At 43.2% G+C, this 20,770-nt stretch overlaps 1 protein-coding gene across 3 annotated transcripts in view; it reads right to left on the reverse strand.

The window, feature by feature from the left end:
• Window positions 1–20,770, reverse strand: part of stpg2 (sperm-tail PG-rich repeat containing 2) — a 338,448-nt gene that overhangs the window by 125,496 nt on the left and 192,182 nt on the right. For 2 of the 3 annotated variants that reach the window (XM_043674438.1, XM_043674437.1), the window contains one exon: window positions 16,664–16,817. The exons of the other annotated variant lie outside the window; for it this stretch is intronic. In XM_043674438.1, the coding sequence (XP_043530373.1) occupies window positions 16,664–16,817 (154 nt within the window). The remainder of the gene's footprint in view (window positions 1–16,663; window positions 16,818–20,770) is intronic. 3 annotated transcript variants of the gene reach the window in all.

Consider the following 20,770-nt stretch of genomic DNA (forward strand, 5'->3'; position numbering starts at 1 on the left):
CCGAACCAGAGGACAGAGCTTAAAAATACAGGGTAGACCATTTAGGACAGAGGTGAGGACAAAGTTCTTCACCCAGAGAGTGGTGGCTGTGTGGAATGCTCTGCCCCAGAGGGCAGTGGTGGCCCAGTCTCTGGATTCATTTAAGAAAGAGTTGGATAGAGCTCTCAAAGATAGTGGAATCAAGGGTTATGGAGATAAGGCAGGAAGAGGATACTGATTAGGAATGATCAGCCATGATCATATTGAATGGCGGTGCAGGCTCGAAGGGCTGAATGGCCTACTCCTGCACCTATTGTCTATTGTCTACTGGCACAATGGTCACATCATTGGACAACTAATCTAAAGCCCCACTAAAACTCCAGGGTCCCTGGTTCAAATCCCACCATGGAATTTAAATTGAATTAATAAATCTGGAATTGGAAGCTAGTCTCAGTAATGGTGACCATATTAATCATCATCAGTTGCTATAAAATCCTACCTTGCCTAAATGTAACCCCAGACTCTCCAAATTGAGGTTGACTATTAACTGCCTTCTGTGACGTCCCTAGCAAGCTGTACAGCATAGGGAATTAGACCCTCACTCTAAGTAGAATTTTTGCACATTCACAAATGGAGCTGTGTCATCCTGGCGCCAGATGGTATGGAACCTGGGTCCAGATACAAGATACTGTCCTACCATTATCTATGTATGGGTATGTTCAATAAAGTCTGTTACTGCACTCACGATACTGCAGATCTCACATTACTACATGGTGGCTACAGTGACTAGAAGAAGGGCTTATGCCCAAAACGTCGATTCTCCTGTTCCCTGGATGCTGCCTGACCTGCTGCGCTTTTCCAGCAACACATTTTCAACAGTGACCAGACCCATGGAACCTGAAGTGAAGCCATGAGGACCACCCATTGATCCAAACCCAGAAGTGGAGAAGTTGCACAAACACATGCAGACCTATGGTAGGTGAGAGTTAATGTTAGATGTTAAACCACTCGGCTTTAAGCAAAACGGATTTTATTTAAACACTACAGTTGAAACACAAACAAAAGAAAACAGAATTTAGAATAACTTAACTATTTGAAAACTCAACCAACTCAATGTAATAATATAACTAAGGAGCTGTTCCAATTACCTTAACAACCCATAAGCACATCCCTTGGCAAAAGGGAAATTAAACACAGGCAGGAAAAGTTTCAGAGAGAGAAGCCAGTCAAGAATCATCTGCTGAAGCTTCTCATTGTTACAGCTAAAATAAACTAGAAAAATCCTGAACTGGGAGATCTGGCCACTCCCCTTCCATTGTTAAACTCGGCTCTATCCCATATTTCTGCACAATTCAGCATCTCTGGCTTTACGACCTCTCTTAAAAAAAACTCAAGGGCACAATAACCTTGTTAAAGTGACACTATCGTCACGCACAACAAGATGGCACCGACACCAGGCAATTCCTTGTGAACTCTCGGCAGTAGGCCTTATTCTGTTCTACACTTTTAAACCTAAATTCTAAGTCATCCTACTAATATTGTAGGGTAACCTTGTATCTGCCTAAGTACCCTATGATCTGTATGTCCTTGTTTGCTGTGATCTGCCTGCACTGCTTGCAACACAAAACTTTTCACTGTACATCGGTACACGTGACCACAGTAAACCAAATCACAACACCAACGAATAGACTGGGAAACATTGGAATAATTGAGCTGAAAATAATTCAATAATGGAGAAACTCTTACCTTTGCCCAACCCACAAGAAAATAGTAAGAGTCCTGATCATGATAAATTGGCATCAATGGCTCTGCAGACTCATGCTTTTTGTTAAAGGGTCACATAAGGACTAGGTCAGTATATTGTTGTACACAATCAGTGGCATTGCTGCTGTCAGACAATGTACTGCGGATGGAATGACAGTATTTGGCAAAGTCATTAAAGCATTCGATTCCTGTTTCAACATACAACATTCTGAAAGGGCTAGAGCAGATGCAGGAAGAATGCTTTTCCCTGACTCTGGGGTCTAGAGGCAGAGACACAGTCTCACACTAAAAGGCAAACTATTTCGAATGGGGTTTAGGATGAGGAGGAACCCCATCACTCAGAGGATGGTGAGTTATTGGAATCTTCTATCCCAGAGGGCTGGGGAAGCTCAGTCCCTGGGTATGATCATGACTGAGAGTGTCAGACTTACAGATGGGGGGATCTGGGGATAGTGCAGAAATATGGCATTGAGGTAGGTGATCTAGAATAGCAGAGCAGGCACGAGGGGCTGAATGGCCTACTCCTGCTCTAATATTCCCTGTATCTGTAACCTCCTCCTCTCTGAGATACCTGTACTCCTCTAATTGTTGCCTCTTGTACTTCCCCGACTTAAGTTGCTCAACGATTGGTTGCTTTTTTAGAAGAACTACAGCGGCGTTACAGCACGAAAACAGGCCAATCATCAGCCTCACTTCACTTCTCTCTTTTCTCAACCCTCCACTGTATCCCTTCATTCCTTCCTCCCTCACGGAGTTTTGTTTGTCTTCCCCATGCCCATTCCCATCTGTGACTCCTGCAGTACTGAATTTACATTCTCACCACTCTCTGCAGTAAAACAACTTTCTCATGATTGGATTTATTTGTGACTACTTTGCTTTTAAGGCCCCTGGATGCGGTGCCAAGCACAATTACATCAATTAAAAGACTGGTGTAATTTTAAACACCTCGGTCAGGACTACTCTTCTCTGAAGAAAGGAGCCTCAGACAGTTCCTGGAGTTCTCCACTACTCTTTAAGCCTGGAATCTACTCAAACCCACTCCACGTGGTACATTGCCTGCAGGTTCATCATGTTACTGTCCTGTCAGCGGAAAATATGGAGTATTATTAAGATTTACTAGGGTATAGCCTAGCAGAGCTGTCACAGCATCATGGTCTTTTTCCCATTCATTCCCACACTGCCTCCAGTCAATTCTAGCCAGTAAAATATATCTGCAGACAGGTAAGGAAGAGATGCCAATAACAGTCATTAAGTTCAACAGCTGCAACGTTCAATCTGTCAGTAATTGAATGGGCACTGTGGTTAAAAGTGGAGAAAATAGTTGATGACATTCCTGGATAGGGATTACAGAGCGGTGTGCAGAATATAATAACTATCCTCCAACACAATAAGCTGTTATTTCTTTCATGGATCAATAGATCAAAGCAGGGGCATATTTGTCCAAAATGTAGGTGTTTCTAAAATATTACAATTATAGGACCTCTTTATTTAGAGGGAAAAAAAGCATCTGTTTGAGTGGATTTACCAGATTGCTACCAGCTCTGATGGACTTCAGTGATGTGGAGAGACTGGAGAAGTCAGGTTTATTCCCCCACCCCAGGGAAGAGAAGATTTAAAAAATGATTGAATGGAGGAGTTTCCATTTCAGGAAGAGTCTGGGCGGAGGAAATCAGGACAAACTCTCGTATTGGCAGAGGGATCAGTAACCAAAGGACACAGATTTAGGATGATTGCTGGAGAAACAAAGAGGCTTTCTTTCAGCAGTGAATTGCTATGATCCAGAATGTGTTGCCTGAATGTGCCATGGGGGATACCCAACAGTAACTTCGGAAATTGAAAATTGAATTACATTTGAAAAGGAAAGATTTGCAGGCCCACAGGGAAAGAGCAAGGGAAATAGAACAAATCAGTTAACTCTTTCAAAAAGCAGGCAAAGAGATGGTGGGTCAACTGTCCTCCTACTGTATGGTTCACCGACTGGATTTGTGATGATATATCGCTTTGACTATCTTTAACTATTCATACCAGTTCATAAACCAAAGGACAAGTTGAGATGTTCTTCAAAGAGACACAGAGGGCACAGCCACACTGCCATCTATGCTCCCTGGGTCATCGGCACAGCCCATATGGAGCAGGGCCTCAAACCCCCATCACACCCTTCCTTCCTTGGCTTCTCATCGACTGGAGCAGAAGGGAGCCAGTCACTCCATTGAGTTTGTGATCAGAAATCCAGATCGTCTTGCTCTTTCTGAAGGCTATATGGAATCCACATCCACAAATGAAAGGGCAGGGCAAATGTAGCCTCTGTGCTTCCATTAATGGAATCTGAATACAGCTTTTAACTCTCGGGGGTGTGCATTAATTAGGTTTGGTGGCATCCAATTTTTTCACTGAGTCTTCCATGGCTTTGGGAACAAGTTGGAAGTCATTGATTGTTATTTATGCAGCTACAGAAAATTGTGATGGAGTGGGGGGGGGGGGGGGGGTGGTTGTAAAACTAACACAGTAATTGCCATGGTAATGTTCCCCAGCCTTCAGATCCCTGGAGACTGCTGCCACAAGGTAACCGAAGGGTAAGTTATTGAATGAAATTGCACAGGAGGGGGAAGACATTCAGTCTCTTAGGCTTGCCCACCACATTCATTGAGGCTAACCTACATCTCCATTCCATCCAGTTCCTCGGGTCCATAGACATTAGTCTCCTTGCCCAACGACAATCTATCAATTCCTGTCGGGAAGTTTTCAATCAACCCCACAGTATCAACAGCCTTTTAGAGTTATAGAGTCATAGAGATGTACAGCATGGAAACAGACCCTTTGGTCCAACCCATCCATGCCAACCAAATATCCCAACCCAATCTAGTCCCATTTGCCAGCATGCGGCCCATATCTCTCCAAACCCTTCCTATTCATTTACCCATCCAAATGGCTTTTATGAAAGAACATTCTGGATTTTCACAACCCTTTGAGGAGGATGCTTTAGTGTGATTTGGACAAGTTGAATGAGTGGGGAAATGTATGGCAGACAAAGAATGATGTGGATAAATGTAAGGTTTTCCACTTTGGGAGCAACAACAGGATGGCAGACCACCTGAATGGCTATAAATTGGAAGAGGGGAATGTGCAACCAGACCTGGGTGTCCTTGCACCCTGAAAGTAAGCCTGCAGGTACAGCAGGCAGTGAAGAAAGCAAATGGCACATCATAGTGAGAGGATTCAAGTGCAGGAGCAGGGATGTCTTGCTGCAATTGTACAGGGCCTTGGAGAGACCACACCTTGAGTATTTCGTCCAATTTTGACCTTCTTATCTGAGGAAGGATTTCCTGGCTATGGAGGGAGTGAAGTGAAGATTTATCAGAGTGATTCCTGGGATGGCATGGCAGACAGATAAAGAAAGACTGGATCAGTTGGGACTATATTCACTGGAGTTTGAAAGAATGAGGGAGATCTCTCAGAAATCATTAAATTCTAACAGGACTAGACAGCATAAACACCTGGGAGTCCAGAACAAGGTGTCACAGTCTAAGGATATAGAGTTAAAAATCACACAACACCAGGTTATAGTCCAACAGGTTTAATTGGAAGCACACTAGCTTTCGGAGCGATGCTCCTTCAATCACCTGATGAAGGAGCGTCGCTCCGAAAGCTAGTGCTTCCAATTAAACCTGTTGGACTATAACCTGGTGTTGTGTGATTTTTAACTTTGTACACCCCAGTCCAACACTGGCATCTCCAAATCATAAGGATATAGAGTACTCCATTTAGAACTGAGATGAGGAGAAATGTCTTCATCCAGAGAGCGGGGAGCCTGTGGAATTCTCTGCCCCAGAAATTGGTTGAGGCCAAAACATTGAATGTTTTTAAGATGGAGTTAAGACTTAAGCCCTCACCCGAGGTACTAATCAGCTGCAGTTTCTTTGTCCAAATGGATGTTACCCAGAGGTGAAAACCACACGTGAGTGTTGCCAGGTAACTGAACAATGGAATCAGCTCAGACAATTACAGTTCTGTTTATTCACAAATGGCTCAGTTGGTCATGTTTTCACTTCTGAAGCAGAAGGTTGTGTGGTCAAGACCCACTTCAGAGATGCAAAGACAAAATCTCACTAATTTGCAGTACTGAGGAAATGCTACACAGTGGAGGCATCATCTTTCATATGTAGTGTTAAACTGAAACCCTCTTTGCTCTTTGGAGCTGGGTGTAACAGACCCTATTGTTTTTGTTAATATAACAGGGGAGCAACTGTAACTCCCCACCACTCCTAGCCAATACTCCACCCCGTTCCAGTATCCTGACCAATATTTATCCCTTAATCAGGATGATTAAAAACAGGCTATCTTGTCGTAATCAGATTGACAAGACTCTGTTGTCAGCAAATTTATTTTTATTCTCTCATTGCATACAGTGTAGGCATCACTGGAATATCCAGCATTGTCCTAATCACACTTGAACTGAGTGGCTTGTGAGGGCCATTTCAGTGGGCAGTTCAGAGTTAGCCTCTTTGCTGTTGGTCTGCAATCAAGTGCAGGTTAGACCAGTCGGCATGGATGAGTTGGACCAAAGGGTCTGTTTCTATGCTGTACGTCTCAATAACAACACAGCAATATGACCTGGGAAGGGCTAAATGTTGCCTTACCGAAAGAAAACGAGTGAACCAGATGAGTTTTTAAAAGTGATGATAGCTATAATGGCCACCATCACTGTGACAAGATTTATATTCCTGATTTATTAATTGAATTTAAATTTCACCAGTTCCCATTGTGGGATTTGAACCTGTGCCTGGGCCACAGGCTTAGCCTGCGTCTTGGGATTACAGATTCAACAATATTTCCACTACCCCAACATGTCCTGCTTTACAAGAATCCAAGAATACTTCATTGAATGACATGTGCTTTGATTGTGTACTGACATGTGCTTTGATTGTGTACAGCACTATGTAAATGTAAATCTTCCTTCCTTTAACTTCCAATCCTGTCCTGTGGAGTCTAGATTAGAATAGGAACCGTGACTGACTCTCCTCACACTTAGACTATGAGACAGCTTGTATCTACCTTAACTGACACTGTTGCAGATGGCCCAATATTACAATAAGTCATGGAGTTATAAATGTTCCTTGACACTTTATTGCCTTCTAAGAAGTGCCTGCCTCTAACTTCCAAGTTACAACCCACTGGTTACAATAAATAACAAGGCGAGTGCTCACTAACTGAGGCTAAAGCTTTTCTTTTCAGCTAATGTTGCTGTGTTTGAATTTGAATTTTAAATAGGTAATGTAGCAGAGAGAGCCCAAATAAATTTATACAAAGCAAAACATCAAACAGCAGTGAAACAGTTTGACAAGTTAGGAACACCATGGTCAGGATGAGTCAACTTACATTGGGAGGTTGATGGATTGTTTCAAGCATTGGAAGTAATTCGTTCAGTAATAAGCAGCCTTGGGACATCCTGGGATGCTGTATGAATGAAAGTTGTCCAATGGAAACTGGTTCTCAGAACTAGAGGGACACGAAGATAAATAAGTTCAGGCAAAGAGTTGCTGTGATCGCCCTACCTGAACCCGTGGAGGTGGCAATAATTTTCAATGAGGACTTCAGATAAGTTTCTGAAAAGAAACAAAAATCACAGGCATTGGGGGAAAAAAGAACTAGGCAGAGAGTGGATAGTTCTTTCAGGCTCAACAGGCAGAATAACCTCTTTGTGATCCACAGACAGATGGCTGACATCAAGTCGGACTGTATCCTTCTCTGATGCTTTGGAATAAATGAAAGGAACAAGGACTGATGACCTGGACATTGTAAACTCTGAAGGTGCCCCTTCCAGTCTGAGGACCCAACTTGAATGCACTAATTCAAAGTTTTCATCTCAATGTGTCTTTGGACAAGGTTGTAAAACTAAGGCCCCAGCTGCCCTCTCAAGTGGGCATAGAAGATCCCATACACTGTTTTGGAGAAAAGCTGGAACGTTAAACTGGTGTCCTGGCTAACATTCACTCTCAGCATCAGTAACAATCAGATTGCTGAGACACCATTATGTTGCTGTTTCTGGGATCTTGCTGTGTACAAATTGCTTGCCGTGTATCCTGCATTATAAAAATGGCCACATTCATCAAGTCATAAAGTACTTCATTTACAGGATTGGCTGTTGCAGGTTCCAAGGTTTAAATGATGGCCACATTCATCAAGTCATAAAGTACTTCATTAGCTGTCAATCACATTGGAATACCCTGAGTTTGGGAAAATTGCTCCATAAACGCAAGACCTTTCTGGATGGCATGGTAGCTGAGTGGGACGCACTACTGCCTCACAGAGCCAGGAACCCAGGCTCGATTTCTCTCCCGGATGATTATCTATGTGCACATTCTCCCCGTGTCTGTGTGGGTTTCCTCCGGGTGCTCTGGTTTCCTCCCACAGTCCAAAGATATGGAGGTTCGGTGGATTGGCCATGGGAAATTGCCTATAGTGCCCAGGGATGTGCAGGCGAGGTGGGTTAGCCATGGGAAATGCAGAGTTACAGGGATAGGATACAGTGTGGGTGGAATGCTCTTCGGAGGGTCAGTGTGGACTCAATGTGCTGAATGGCCTGCTTCCACACTGTAAGGATTCTTTTTAACACAAGTTTTGAAAGAAAATTACACAGAAAGCTCTCTGATAGGACAGCAATTTGGAATCTTCCCTCGCATTGTGCTTTTGAAGCTCTTCTTCATTTCTTCACACCCTGCAATGTGAGGAGGTCAAATGTAAAATTGTCAGCGTGGCTCTAGCAGTTTTGAACCACACTCAGACATCGCTCTGTTATTCAAAAGGAAACTATTTATAATGTACACAGCTCCAATGCAAATCCATTTACAACGACACAAGTCATTTGCAAAGATGACACAATTATGCAAACAATAATGCTAACAACTTGCATTTATATGGCAACTTTGACATAGTGAATTGTAATCAGGTGTTTCACAGGAGGGTAATTGGACAATATTCAATGCTAAGCCACATAAAGAGGTATTGGGCAGGTAACCAACGCTGTTCAAACAGGTGGGTTTTAAGGAGTGACCGAAAGAGGGAAGAGAAAAGTGTTGAGTTTTTGGGAGATATTTTTAGAATTTCACGAATGTTAAGGTGTCAAGCTCAACACCATCCAGGTTCAAGCAGCATCCCTTCCAGTATCCTAAATCTGCATTCTCTCAACCACCACACACTGTGGCTGTAGTATGCACCATCTACAAGATCTGCTGCAGGTTTAAGGGCCACAATGAGACTAGAGGTAGGAATCTTTGACCTTCTGATTTAACTGGGGGGGAGATGACACACTGTCCACCCAATGCGTTCTCAATGGATTACACAATTCTTTAATCAACCTGTAAGACAACATAGAAAATGCTGAAGAAACTCAGGAAGTCCAGCAACATCTGTGGAGAACAAATCAGAGTTAACATTTCCAAGATCAATATGACTCCTCTTCCAAAGTTATATGTATAATGACAGACCTCTGCAGCAGGTGGGACTTGAACTGAGTTCTCCTGACTCAGAGGTGAGGACCCCACCAGCCAATTATACACACTGTCTCTACCAGCATTATGTTCCACCAATTGTGTGTATCAAAACACTGCCATTAACTGTGCGGAATATGTGCATGTTTCAATCTCTACTATCTCAACTACAGATGCATTTATATGTTATGAATAGATTGTGAAAAAATATTTGCAATTCTTTAGCATCTATTATTGCTGCAGGATGTCCCAAAGAACTTCAGAGCTAGTGATGCATTTTTGAAGTGTAGTCACTGCTGGCAGAATTGTGAGAAAGGAAACAGAACTAGCACATTAAATGTGTCACTGCAGTCTACAACAAACAACAGAAGCTTGCATGTTATCTAAGAGTTAATGCAAAGTACTCAGAGATGCCCAGGTCCTGCCTGGTGCTATTCTTTCCGATTGCCAGACTGTGCAAAAATGGTATTTTTCAGCAAAGAGAAAACGAGATTGAGCATTTAATTACACGGTAACCTACTCAATAATTCCAGAAGAGAGTACGCAAGCCTTCTGAAGCAAACAGTAAACTGACAAATAGATGCAACAACTAATGGTTTTCTACAGCTGTCGTCATTCAGTCTGCACTGCTCCTTAATGGAAGAATCCAATCAGTCAGCACAGCTAAAGTGGTTAAACTCACTTTAATATGTATCATTAAGGACACAATAGCAGCTCATTTACCATCTGCTTACTGTTGTGGTCATGTCTCAATTCTTACCTAATAGCGCATTAATAGCACATCATTGTAAAATACACAGAGATTGACCCTTTGAACCCAGATACATGTGATGATACAACCCAACTACTGCACCATCATCAAAATTTAAAGCCATCGTTAACTTTTCTCTTTATTTCCAAACAATGTTTCAACAATGAACAGGCGGGAAATCGTGACAGAAAGTAATCACAGATTGGGAGAATCGGACACAAGGTGACGTATTCAGCTCATGGGAGCTCAGAAAAACAAAAGAACCAATAACATTGTTGGAGTATGTGATTTCAAATTTCTATTAATAGTAAACGTGGAGGTTTAGCCTAAAATAAATAATTCCATTGAACCATTTATTTCCAAACAGAATCCCCCCCCTCCCCCGACCCTTCATCAATGCCCAAGTCCTTGTTGCATCTGTGGTCACTTACAGTTCCAGACTTCATCAGATTTGCAAAAACAAAGTGATACTTTTAAATGATGTCCCACCTCTGAGCAAAACAAAGAAATTGTATTGGAATGATCATTCCTGTTCAGAAGACAAGATCTAGAAGCAGGCAGGAGTTGTACAGCATCTTGAGCCCATTCCACTGTCCAATAAGATCATGTCTGGTCCTCTATCTCAACTTCACTTCCCTAGTCAATACCAATAACTTGCAGTTCCCATTGATGCTCTAAAGTCTATTGATAGCTGTCTGCACTATGTTCAATGACTGCACATTCACAGCTCTCTGGGATAGGCAGCCACAATGATTCACAATCCTCTGTGTGAGAAATGATTTCTTCATCTCAGTCCTAAACAGCCAACCTTTTATCCAGTGACTATGACCTCCCCACTCCCCATCACCCCGTAGCATAGTTCCCTGAGCATACAGTTAAAGTCAATTGGCAGAATGCCTCATCACCAGATCTTCCCCCCATGCACCAAAATATTGTTCGGCTGGAGGTGAGAAGGGCACTGCCTGTGAGATCCTTCACATACGCCCAGTCAGCCTGCACCACCACACGTTGTCCTTGAAGTGGCTGCGGGGGGGGTAAAGAATGTCACACATCTCCTGCTGAAATGTGTCCTTGCAAAGTAAGTCTGGAGAGAAATGCAGTGGTTTGTGTCGAGGTTCGTCCCAAGCAGCTCCATGACGTGGGACTCTGCGCTATACGGTCTGTTCCACAGGATGCATACCGAGACAAAAATCGACTGCACCTGGAAGTGCATCAACTCGGTGAGAGACGCTCTGTGGTCTTCCTGAAATTTGTTGGTGTTCCAGAGCAAAGCGTTCACCCTGACTGAGTGTTGCAGCGTGGCACATTCCAAGGTCCAGGACTAAGTGCTGAGGGAGGGATTAAAGCTTGGGGCAGCTGCTGCCAAGGCGTAGTGGGGAAAGACCGCTGTCTGAGGTCTTCCTGCTGAAGGTAAATGAGGGTCTGTTCAGCTATCGGCTCCTTCTGATGCCTCAAATGTATGTAAATATAGTCTGGTTCATGTAAGAGATGTCTTTGATTTGTCTGGATAGAGTCAAATTCAATGTTGGTTTATTTTCTTGATAGGCTACTGGACAGAACCAAACTTAATTTATGACTATATATATATAAAGACACCTTTATGAATAAAGTATATGTTTGAAGCAAAAAAAAATCTCGACTTTCTAGCCAGGGGAAAGATCCTCCCAGCATCCACTCTGTCAAGACCGCCAGGAGATCACCATTCGTTCTTCCAAACATTGCTAAGTTGCAGTCAAATGGCAGTTGAGATAGAGCCAATGCATCCAAATCCACATACAACCAGACAGGATTTCTGGACAGACAGGTTCAGTAAATGAAAATTAATATGAGATTTGACTACCCCACTCACAAATGGATGGGGATGGTGTCAAAGAGTCACAAGTGAGTGGTACAAAGACATCAGGAAACAATTCAATTCCTATCAACCCAATGCGAGGCAGTGACCTTAGTAAACTTTATGTCCCTCTCTAGACCCCTGCCTTAAGTTAAATTCATTTTCCCAAAGTACAAAGTTGATTTTGGTTTATCAATTGATGACACTTACCAGAAATGTGACATCCAGTGTTTATAACTGGAACAAAGAGAATTTGAGTTGATATAGATGATCAGCCCTGATCTAATGGCCGGGTGGTACTGGTTTGACAGGCTGAACGGCTTACTCCCTGTTAATACATTCCTTCTAAACAAAATATGATTTAAGACAAGGAATTGGTAGAATATGGTACCATTACATCAATACTGCCTGAAATTTAGCTTGCTAGGGCACCCCAATAGAAACACAGAAACGTAGAAAATAGGAGCTGGAGTCGGCTATTCGGCCCTTCAAGCATGCTCCACTATTCGATATGATCATGGCTGATCATCCAACTCAGTTCCATGTTCCCACTTGCTCCCCATTCCCTTTGATCTCTTTATCCTAAGAACTATGCCTAACTCGTTCCTGAAAACATTCAATGTTTTGACCTCAACCACGTCACTGTGGGTCTGGAGTCACATGTAGGCCAGGTCAGGAAAAGACATGAGTGAACAAGATGCTATTCCCATGGCAACACTCATGTCTCCCTAGCCCCTCCAGCAATATCTGTTCTGCCCGAGTTTACCTTATAACCCGTTGCATGGCTTACCCTTTGTTCTTCCTAAAGAAGTTAAAATATTCTTTTATTTTTCATTCTTTCATGGGACATGGGCATCATTGGCCGGGCCAGCATTTGTCACCCAACCCTTATTGCCCTTGAGAAGGTGGGGGGGAGCTGCCATCTTGAACCACTGCAGTCCGTGTGGTGTAAGTAAACCCACAATGCTGTTAGGGAGGGAGCTCCAGGATTTTGATCCAGCAAACCTCTAGCTGAAGATAACTGCATGAGAGAGTGTGGACAGGAAACAAAAACATTTATTTTCTTCTGTGTTGTAGGACTGGCAGAAATTCAAAACCAAAAGTCTGGACTGAATCAAATAAAAGTCATTGTCATAATCTAAAGTGCACTGTACGAATATGTGATATCGAAGTTGCTAGAAGAATTACAAACCTAAAATGTCCTCAGCCTTGATCTACTGATGTGAGCATTTTGACATTTTGTATCGAGATAGTGTCTGTAATGGAGTAAAATCTAAAAGCCCATTCCTAGGGAGAACTTAGGTCATTTTGGTCAAGTACTGGTTTGAGACAAAGGTTGTTGCTTTATGTTCAGGGTGCACTGTGCATTAACTAAATAGCTCCTAATACAAAGTAAAGACAGAATCACCGTAGTCCTTGTGGACCATAGGGCTGTTGTCTCATTAGAGAGGAGGAGTATTTTAGAGACAAGTGCTGAACTGGACATTCTGATTCAAGGTTCCTCATTTTCTTGTGATCTGCCTATTGTCAGTTCTGCACTAGGCTCCCACTCAAAGAATATTTTTAATTCTAAATAATATTTTTATAATAATAATCAGAATTCCAAATGTCAATTCTCCTGCAGCTCAGATGCTGCCTGACCTGCTGTGCTTTTCCAGCACCGCACTCTTGACTCTCATTCTAAATTGCCTCATATGAGGAAACATCCTCTCCATGTCTACTTTGTCAATCCCCTTCAGCATCTTATACAGCTCTATGAGATCGCCTCTCATTCTTTTAAACTCCAGAGAGTATGAGCCTGAAGTGTTCAATCTCTCTTTGTAAGACAAATTCCTCATCTCTGGAATCAATCCAATGAACCTCCTCTGAACTGCCTCCAATGCAACTGCATACCTCCTCAAATAAGGGGACCAAAATTGTGCACAAATTTTGAGGGCATAGTCTCAGGATAAGGGGTAGCAAATTTAACACAGAGTTGAGGAGAAATGTTTTCTCCCAAAGGGTTGTGAATCTATGAAATTTGCTACCCCAAAGTGCGGTGGATGCAGGGACAATGAGTAAATTTAAGGAGGAGTTAGACAGATTTTTAATTGGTAATGGGTTGAAGGATCATGGGGAGAAGGCAGGAAAATGGGGGTGAGGAGTATGTCAGCTATGGTCAAATGCCAGAGCAGACTCGATGGGCCGAATGGCTTAATTCTGACCCTATATCTAATGAACTTATGAACAATACTCCAGATGTGGTCTCACTAATGCTATGTGCAGTTGCAGCAATGCTTCCCTCCTTGCCAAAATTCCATTTGACACCCCCCATCCCCCATTGCATACTTGCAAGTACTTCAATTTTGGAAATAAGCACAGTTTTGAACAAATTTATGCACGGACTGTTGAATGGATTCAAAGTTAGAACTCTATTAAATTAACCAGGGAAACAGTTAATGACACATAATACAGATTTTTATAAATTACGAAGTGCAGGGCTAAAGAAGCTTTCCTTTTCCCCTTTTCTCAGTTCGGTGTAGATGCGGTTACAAACTCTCATTAGACAGGCCAGTTAATGTGATTTCTTTAAACAACCACATGCTGTGAAGCAGCTAAGTGTTTGCAATGCGTCCAATGGTTTTACTATTTGTGTTGCTTTGCATTAACATTATCACTGAACCCTGACACAAACACGGTTTCCTAAAATGGATGTCGTGTCTGAAAAGACACATTCTGATTAATCCAGCTGAATGGGAAATGTTACACAAATTCAATATCGACAATAATGGCCCCATCAGTATTCAGTTTTTACCTACCAGGCAGGCCCAGCTTCCGTGAAGTTGTCGGGTGGACACTGGACCTGAACTTATCCATTTTAAGGGCAAAAGAGAAGATCTGCAACCCCAAAGAGAACTAAAAAAAACCTTTGCACCAACAATGAACCAAACAATTTTTTTAGGAGCCTCGAAAACAAACAAAGAGTCCCTTCCACACGTACACAAGATGACTATTTCGTGCTTTTGAGTAATTACTTAAATTCCCAAAAATTACTCCCATCCCTGGAGATTATCCCATTCCAGGAAATTATTCCCATTCCTGGAAGGGTCAAAAGCCAGAGGACATAGACCAGTAAAAGAAGCAATGGTGACATGAAACTGTGTTCATATAGTGTAGAAGCAGGCCATTTGAATCCACACCAACTCTCCAAAGAGCTTCCCACCCCATCCCTGCTTTTCCCATGGCTGACCCATCTGATCTGCACATCCCTGGATTCTACGGACAATTTAGCCTGGCCAATCCACCCTGACCTGCACATCCTTGGACTGTGGGAGGAAACTGTGTCACCTGGAGAAAACCCATGCAGACACAGGGAGAATGTGCAAACTCCACACAGACAGTCACCTGAGGCTGGAATCGAACCCAGGTCCTTGGTGCTGTGAGGCAGCAGTGCTAACCACTGTGCCAATTATGTGGAGTTTCCACATTCTCCCCGTGTCTGCGTGGGTTTCCTCCAGGTGCTCCGGTTTCCTCCCACAATCTAAAGATGTGCAGGTTAGGTGAATTGGCCATGCTGAGTTGCTCAGAGTGTTCAGGGATGTGTAGGTTAGATGCATTAGTCAGGGGTAAATGTAGAGTAGTAGGGGAGGGGAATGGGTCTGGGTGGGTTACTCTTCGGAGAGTTGGTATGGACTTGTTGGGCAGAGAGCTTGTTTCCACACTGTCGGGATTCTAATCTATAATGGCAGTGACAGTGGACTCACCGTCAGGAAGAATGTACACTTTAGATTCTACTTACGGAGGAACCTCGATTATCCAAACGAGATGGGCGGGCACTATTTCATTCAGATAATTGATTATTCGGTTAATTGATTTCCTTTGGGGCTTGGAGTTTTCTGTGAAGTCTGCTCCCCGTTCAGGAGACTTGGCAAAAGCACACTGTACGTGAGACACCGCCACCCAACCTCGTCCATTCCACCCCGCCCTCCCGCAAACCCCAAACCCTGTCCACTCCAACCCTGCCCCTGCCTGCTCCCAACCCTGTCCACACCGTTCCCCCTGTCCGGCCCCCACCCCGCCCAACCCCACACCCCCATCCATCCCCACCCACCATCCGAACCCCGTCTACATCCCTGCCCGGGGCAGCCGGACTCTACACCAACCCTAAGACTGCTGCTGCCTTTGTGGGGTAAGTCTCCAAATAGCACGCAAACACACACACACATGTACATGCACGCGCACACATGCAGCCACACACATAATGTTTTAACAAGTTCCCAGAGAAAGTGTGGCGGGAGAGAGAGAGAGGGCAGGAGATCAGTCATTTGGGGACGGTGCCTGGACTGTCCAGGACTGTTTTCAGCAGTATTTCAGTGAGCCGAGGTCGTTTTTAAACATTTTACCTGTAAACAAAAGACGCGATCAGGGTTGAAACAGGTGAATTGGCCATGCTAAATTGCCCGTAGTGTTAGGTAAGGGGTAAATGTAGGGGTATGGATGGATTGCGCTTCGGCGGGTCGGTGTGGACTTGTTGGGCCGAAGGGCCTGTTTCCACACTGTAAGGTAATCTAATCTAATTTCTCCTTCGAATGTTGAGATCTCCTTCGGATAATACGATATTCAGATCATTGATATTCAGATAATCGAGGTTACTCTGTACTAATTGTATGAAGTGAAAACTTAATAGACTAAGTCAGCACTGTTACTGAAGTGTTACTGGCAAGAGGTATGGGAAGAGTTAGGAATACTGATCCTCACTTCATCATGAGTGAAGATGCTGCATATTAGAGATGGACTGACTGCAGTATATGTACAGGTTGAAGTGTAAAATAATGACTCACGCTGTTCAGAACCAGCCCTCAAACATACCAGGTTCATCTGCACTCTGCCGAGCTATCTTAACACTCCGTGGTACAGTAGTCAGGAAAGATTTGCATGCAAATTCACTTGTGGTGTTGTATCCTCTGCCTTGCGTCCTCTCGTAGGACCTGTGCACTTCATAGGAACCTGGTGCCGGGTGATCCTGTAATAGAAACATCAACTTAGCTATGGTTATGAAACAAAAACGAAACTTTGTGGAAGTGACAATGTTCTGAAGTAACATAGGAAAGGCAACATTTGGCCCCCTCAAGCCTGCTGAGAGAAAGTGAGGCTTGCAGATGCTGGTGAGTCAGGGTCGAAAAGTGTGGCTCTTGAAAAGCACAGCAGGGCAGGCAGCATCCGAGGAGCAGGAGAGTCAACGTTTCGGGCATAAACCCTTCATCAGGAAGGCCTGAAACATCAACTCTCAAGCCTGTTCCAAAGTTCATTTAGAACAAGAGTAGCCTGTATCTTAACTCCAGCTACCCACTTTGATTTTACAATTCTTGACAATATCAATACTGGTATTTTAATTTGACCCCAAACCTCACTCATCATCCTTCTTTTATTAGTTCACAATATGTGGGCATCACTGGCTCGGCCAACATTTTGCCCATTCCTAGTTGCCAAGACAGGAATCCCATTGCTGTGGGTCTGCAGTCACACGTAGGCTGCAGAACAACAGACACTTTTCATCCCCTAAAGGACATTACTGAGCTAGACAGAGTTTTACAATAAAAACAGAAATTGGTGGAAAATCTCAGTAGGTCTGGCAGTATCTGTGGAGAGAAATCAGAATTAACGTTTCCAGTCTGGTGATTCTTCTTCAGAACATTCTGAGGAAGGGTCACTGGACCCGATACGTTAGCTTTGATTTCTCTTATCAAATGCTGCCAAACCTGCTGAGATTTTCCAGCAATTTCTGATTATGTTCCACATTTCCAGCATCTGTAGTTCTTTTGTCCAGATTTTTACAACAATCTGGCAGCAGTTACCATTAGACAACTCCAGATATTTTTTAGTGAATTCAAATCTCACCATCTGCTTTGGTGGGATTCGAACCCACGACCTCAGAACATTAGCCAGGGTCTCTGGAGTATTAGTCCAATCACATTACCACAACACCAAAGTCTCCGTTTGTTGCCCACTGACTGACACTTTGTTTTAGAATTCTGATCCTTGGTTTCAAATCTCTTTCCATCATTCTAATCCCAATCTTCCTTTTCAATAACATCAAATGAAAAGGGTGTGTAATGAGGGGAAGTGGAGGAAAGTGATCTGCTTTTAGCTATTTCATCCAAAGTTGAGGTAGAATTTTACCCTGGGATAGTCTATTACCCTGGGATAGGTCAGATTCATTGCTACACAGTCAGCCTGCTACACATCCCTGTGTCTCTGGCACCTGGGAAACATAGGAGAAAGTGAGGACTGCAGATGCTGGAGATCAGAGTCGAGAGTGTGTTGCTGGAAAAGGACAGCAGATCAGGCAGCATCTGAGGAGCAGGAGAGTCGATGTTTCGGGCCAGAGCCCTTCACCTGGGAAACATACTCAGCCGCATGAGTATGTTTCGCAGGAGACAGTGTGGAAGAGATTTACAAAGTCGTTTCCAGTGATGAGACACCTCAGTTGCCAGGATAGATTGAACAGGTGGAACTGTTCTCCTGGAGAGAAAGTGGCTAAGAAAAATTAGATAGAAGTTTTCAAAGTCAGGAGGGTCCAGGAGAGAGGGGACAAGAAAAAGTGGATAAACTTTTCAGGCTCTGGATGGAGATGGATTGAGAACCAGGGAACACAGGTTTAAAGCAATTCAAAAACATAGCTAATGTGATGTAAGAAAATACAATGAATGGTTTGGGTCTGGAAGTATAGTGGAGCAAGAGTCAATTGAAGCATTCAAGAGGGATTTAGATAATTACCTGAAAAGAAACAATGTGCAAGGATATGGGGGATAAGCAGGCAAATGGTACCACAGTGGCTCAGTGGTTATCACAGCTGCCTCACAGCACGACTCCAGCCTCGGGCGCCTGTCTGTGTGGAGTTTGCACATTCTCCTCCATGGGTTTCCTCCGGGTGTTCCAGTGTGCTCCCACAGTCTAAAGATGTGCAGATTATGTGGATTGGCCATGCTAAATTGCCCTTAGTGTCTGGGGATGTGCAGGCTAGGTGGGTTAGCCATGGGAAATGTGGGGTAGTAGGCTGGGGGGTCTGGATGGCTGCTGTCTGAAGGATCAGTGTGGACTCGATGGGCTGAATGGCCTGTTTCCACAAAGTAGGGATTCTATGAAGTCATAATGCTTGTTGGACAGCAGACACAATGGGCCAAATGGCCTTCTGCTGCACCATAACAATTCTATAATCAGAATCTCCACATTTAGAGAAGAGGGAAAAACTTAGGAAAGATAAGATACAAAGGTAAACAGTGGTATAGGTGAGACCAGAGGGACCATGCTTGTGGATTCGTTTTAGAGATAACAAAATCAGCACTGAATAAATTACAAGGCTAGTAAGACATTTTATAGACTGCTTAACAGGCCATATAATGAAATGTGCTTCATAAAAATTTTAATATTCATTTGCATTTATAAGGTTAGATATTTGGAAACCTCTTCCTCTGCATAAAATCCTTCAGAATTTTACCCAATACTTAATCAGCTAAACCTGTGACATGTGTTATTTTATTCATTTTACAATTCAGCAGCAAGTCAGTTCACTGAATATTTTTGTTCTTCTCATTGAAAATTGAAATTGTAGCATTGCCAGGAATCAGTAATATCTCTTAAGGTCATGACATAGAAACGCCACGGTATCTCACAAGCCATTTGTCTAAAGGCCATAACTTTTTATTTGTCTGTATCTTGGATTGTGGACTGAAATGGGAAAATAACTGTTTTAAAAGCAAAGGATTGTTGTAATATAACTGCCCTTTTAAAAGCAAGTTACCTGACACTCATTGCATGTTCTGTTTATACTGCTGCTTCCAGAGGGAGGTTAGTAACGGGGCAGACAGATGCATGATGGACTTCCATGAGGCTGCAGCTTTGGCAAGGTACTGCTAGGGCAGTTGGAACTCACTGCTTCCTCCTGCAACCTCATAATAAACATTGGCTTCCCTGATCCAAACCCATTGCTTAACTGCTGTGGTGACTGAACATGACTTCTTAATTAGCTGGTAATTGTGGGGCAAGAGTGGGGGGAGGAGGGGGTAGCGGTGATGATGGTGAAAAAGGCAAATGGCATCAGAATGAACCATATTATCATCAACCCTTGTTTGCACAACATCAGATTGCATGGGCAAATGAAATATTTTAAACTTATTTCTCCTTCTTAGATACTGGACAAGGTGGAGCCTGGGAGTGGGTACAGAGCGTGATTCAGCCGACAACAAGGAGCTGATTGGCCTGGGGAATGGTAAACAGCTATTGATGACAAAGATCTTCTGCCTGCCAACAACTATGTGATTGGCTTCCAGGTTGTGCCTGTGAATAATTACTCAGAAGCCATTGGACCTCTGAAAAGGAAGGAGCTACAGTTTAAAAAGTACCTCAAGCGTGAAAAGAGCCAGTTTATTTCCCTCATTGGTTGCTGCAAGCTTTGGCCATTTAACCTATATAAGTCAGAGACTTTTGTAAATGTGAACTAGTCACCCTTTGCCTCTTGCAAACTAGTGAAAATACCTGGAGAAGGAGGATCGAGGAAAAGCAGGAGTCAAGGACAGGGACCATTGAACTGTTTCCCAATCTTTCCCTCCACCCATAACACCAATGCTTTTTTTTGTCTGTCTGTGTGTGGAGGGGTGAGTTAGAGTTTTGATTCGAGTACTGACATATTGAGGTTCATCACTTTTTACTTGTAGTTAGAACTTGTTTATTTCAAGGTAGAAGCCATGATCATGCTGAATGCTGGAGCAGGCTTGATGGGACAAACAGCCTACTCTTGCTTCCTTTTATATGTTTCTATGTTTCTCCATCCCCACTCTAGTAACTAAGAAGGAGAAATTAGTTTAAAATATTTCATTTGCCCATGCAATCTGATGTTGTGTAAACAAGAATTGATGATAATATGGTTCATTCTGATGCCATTTGCCTTTTTCACCATCATCACTGCTACACCCCCCC

The sequence above is a fragment of the Chiloscyllium plagiosum genome, chromosome 32 (assembly GCF_004010195.1).
Source record: "Chiloscyllium plagiosum isolate BGI_BamShark_2017 chromosome 32, ASM401019v2, whole genome shotgun sequence".
NCBI lineage: Eukaryota > Metazoa > Chordata > Chondrichthyes > Orectolobiformes > Hemiscylliidae > Chiloscyllium > Chiloscyllium plagiosum.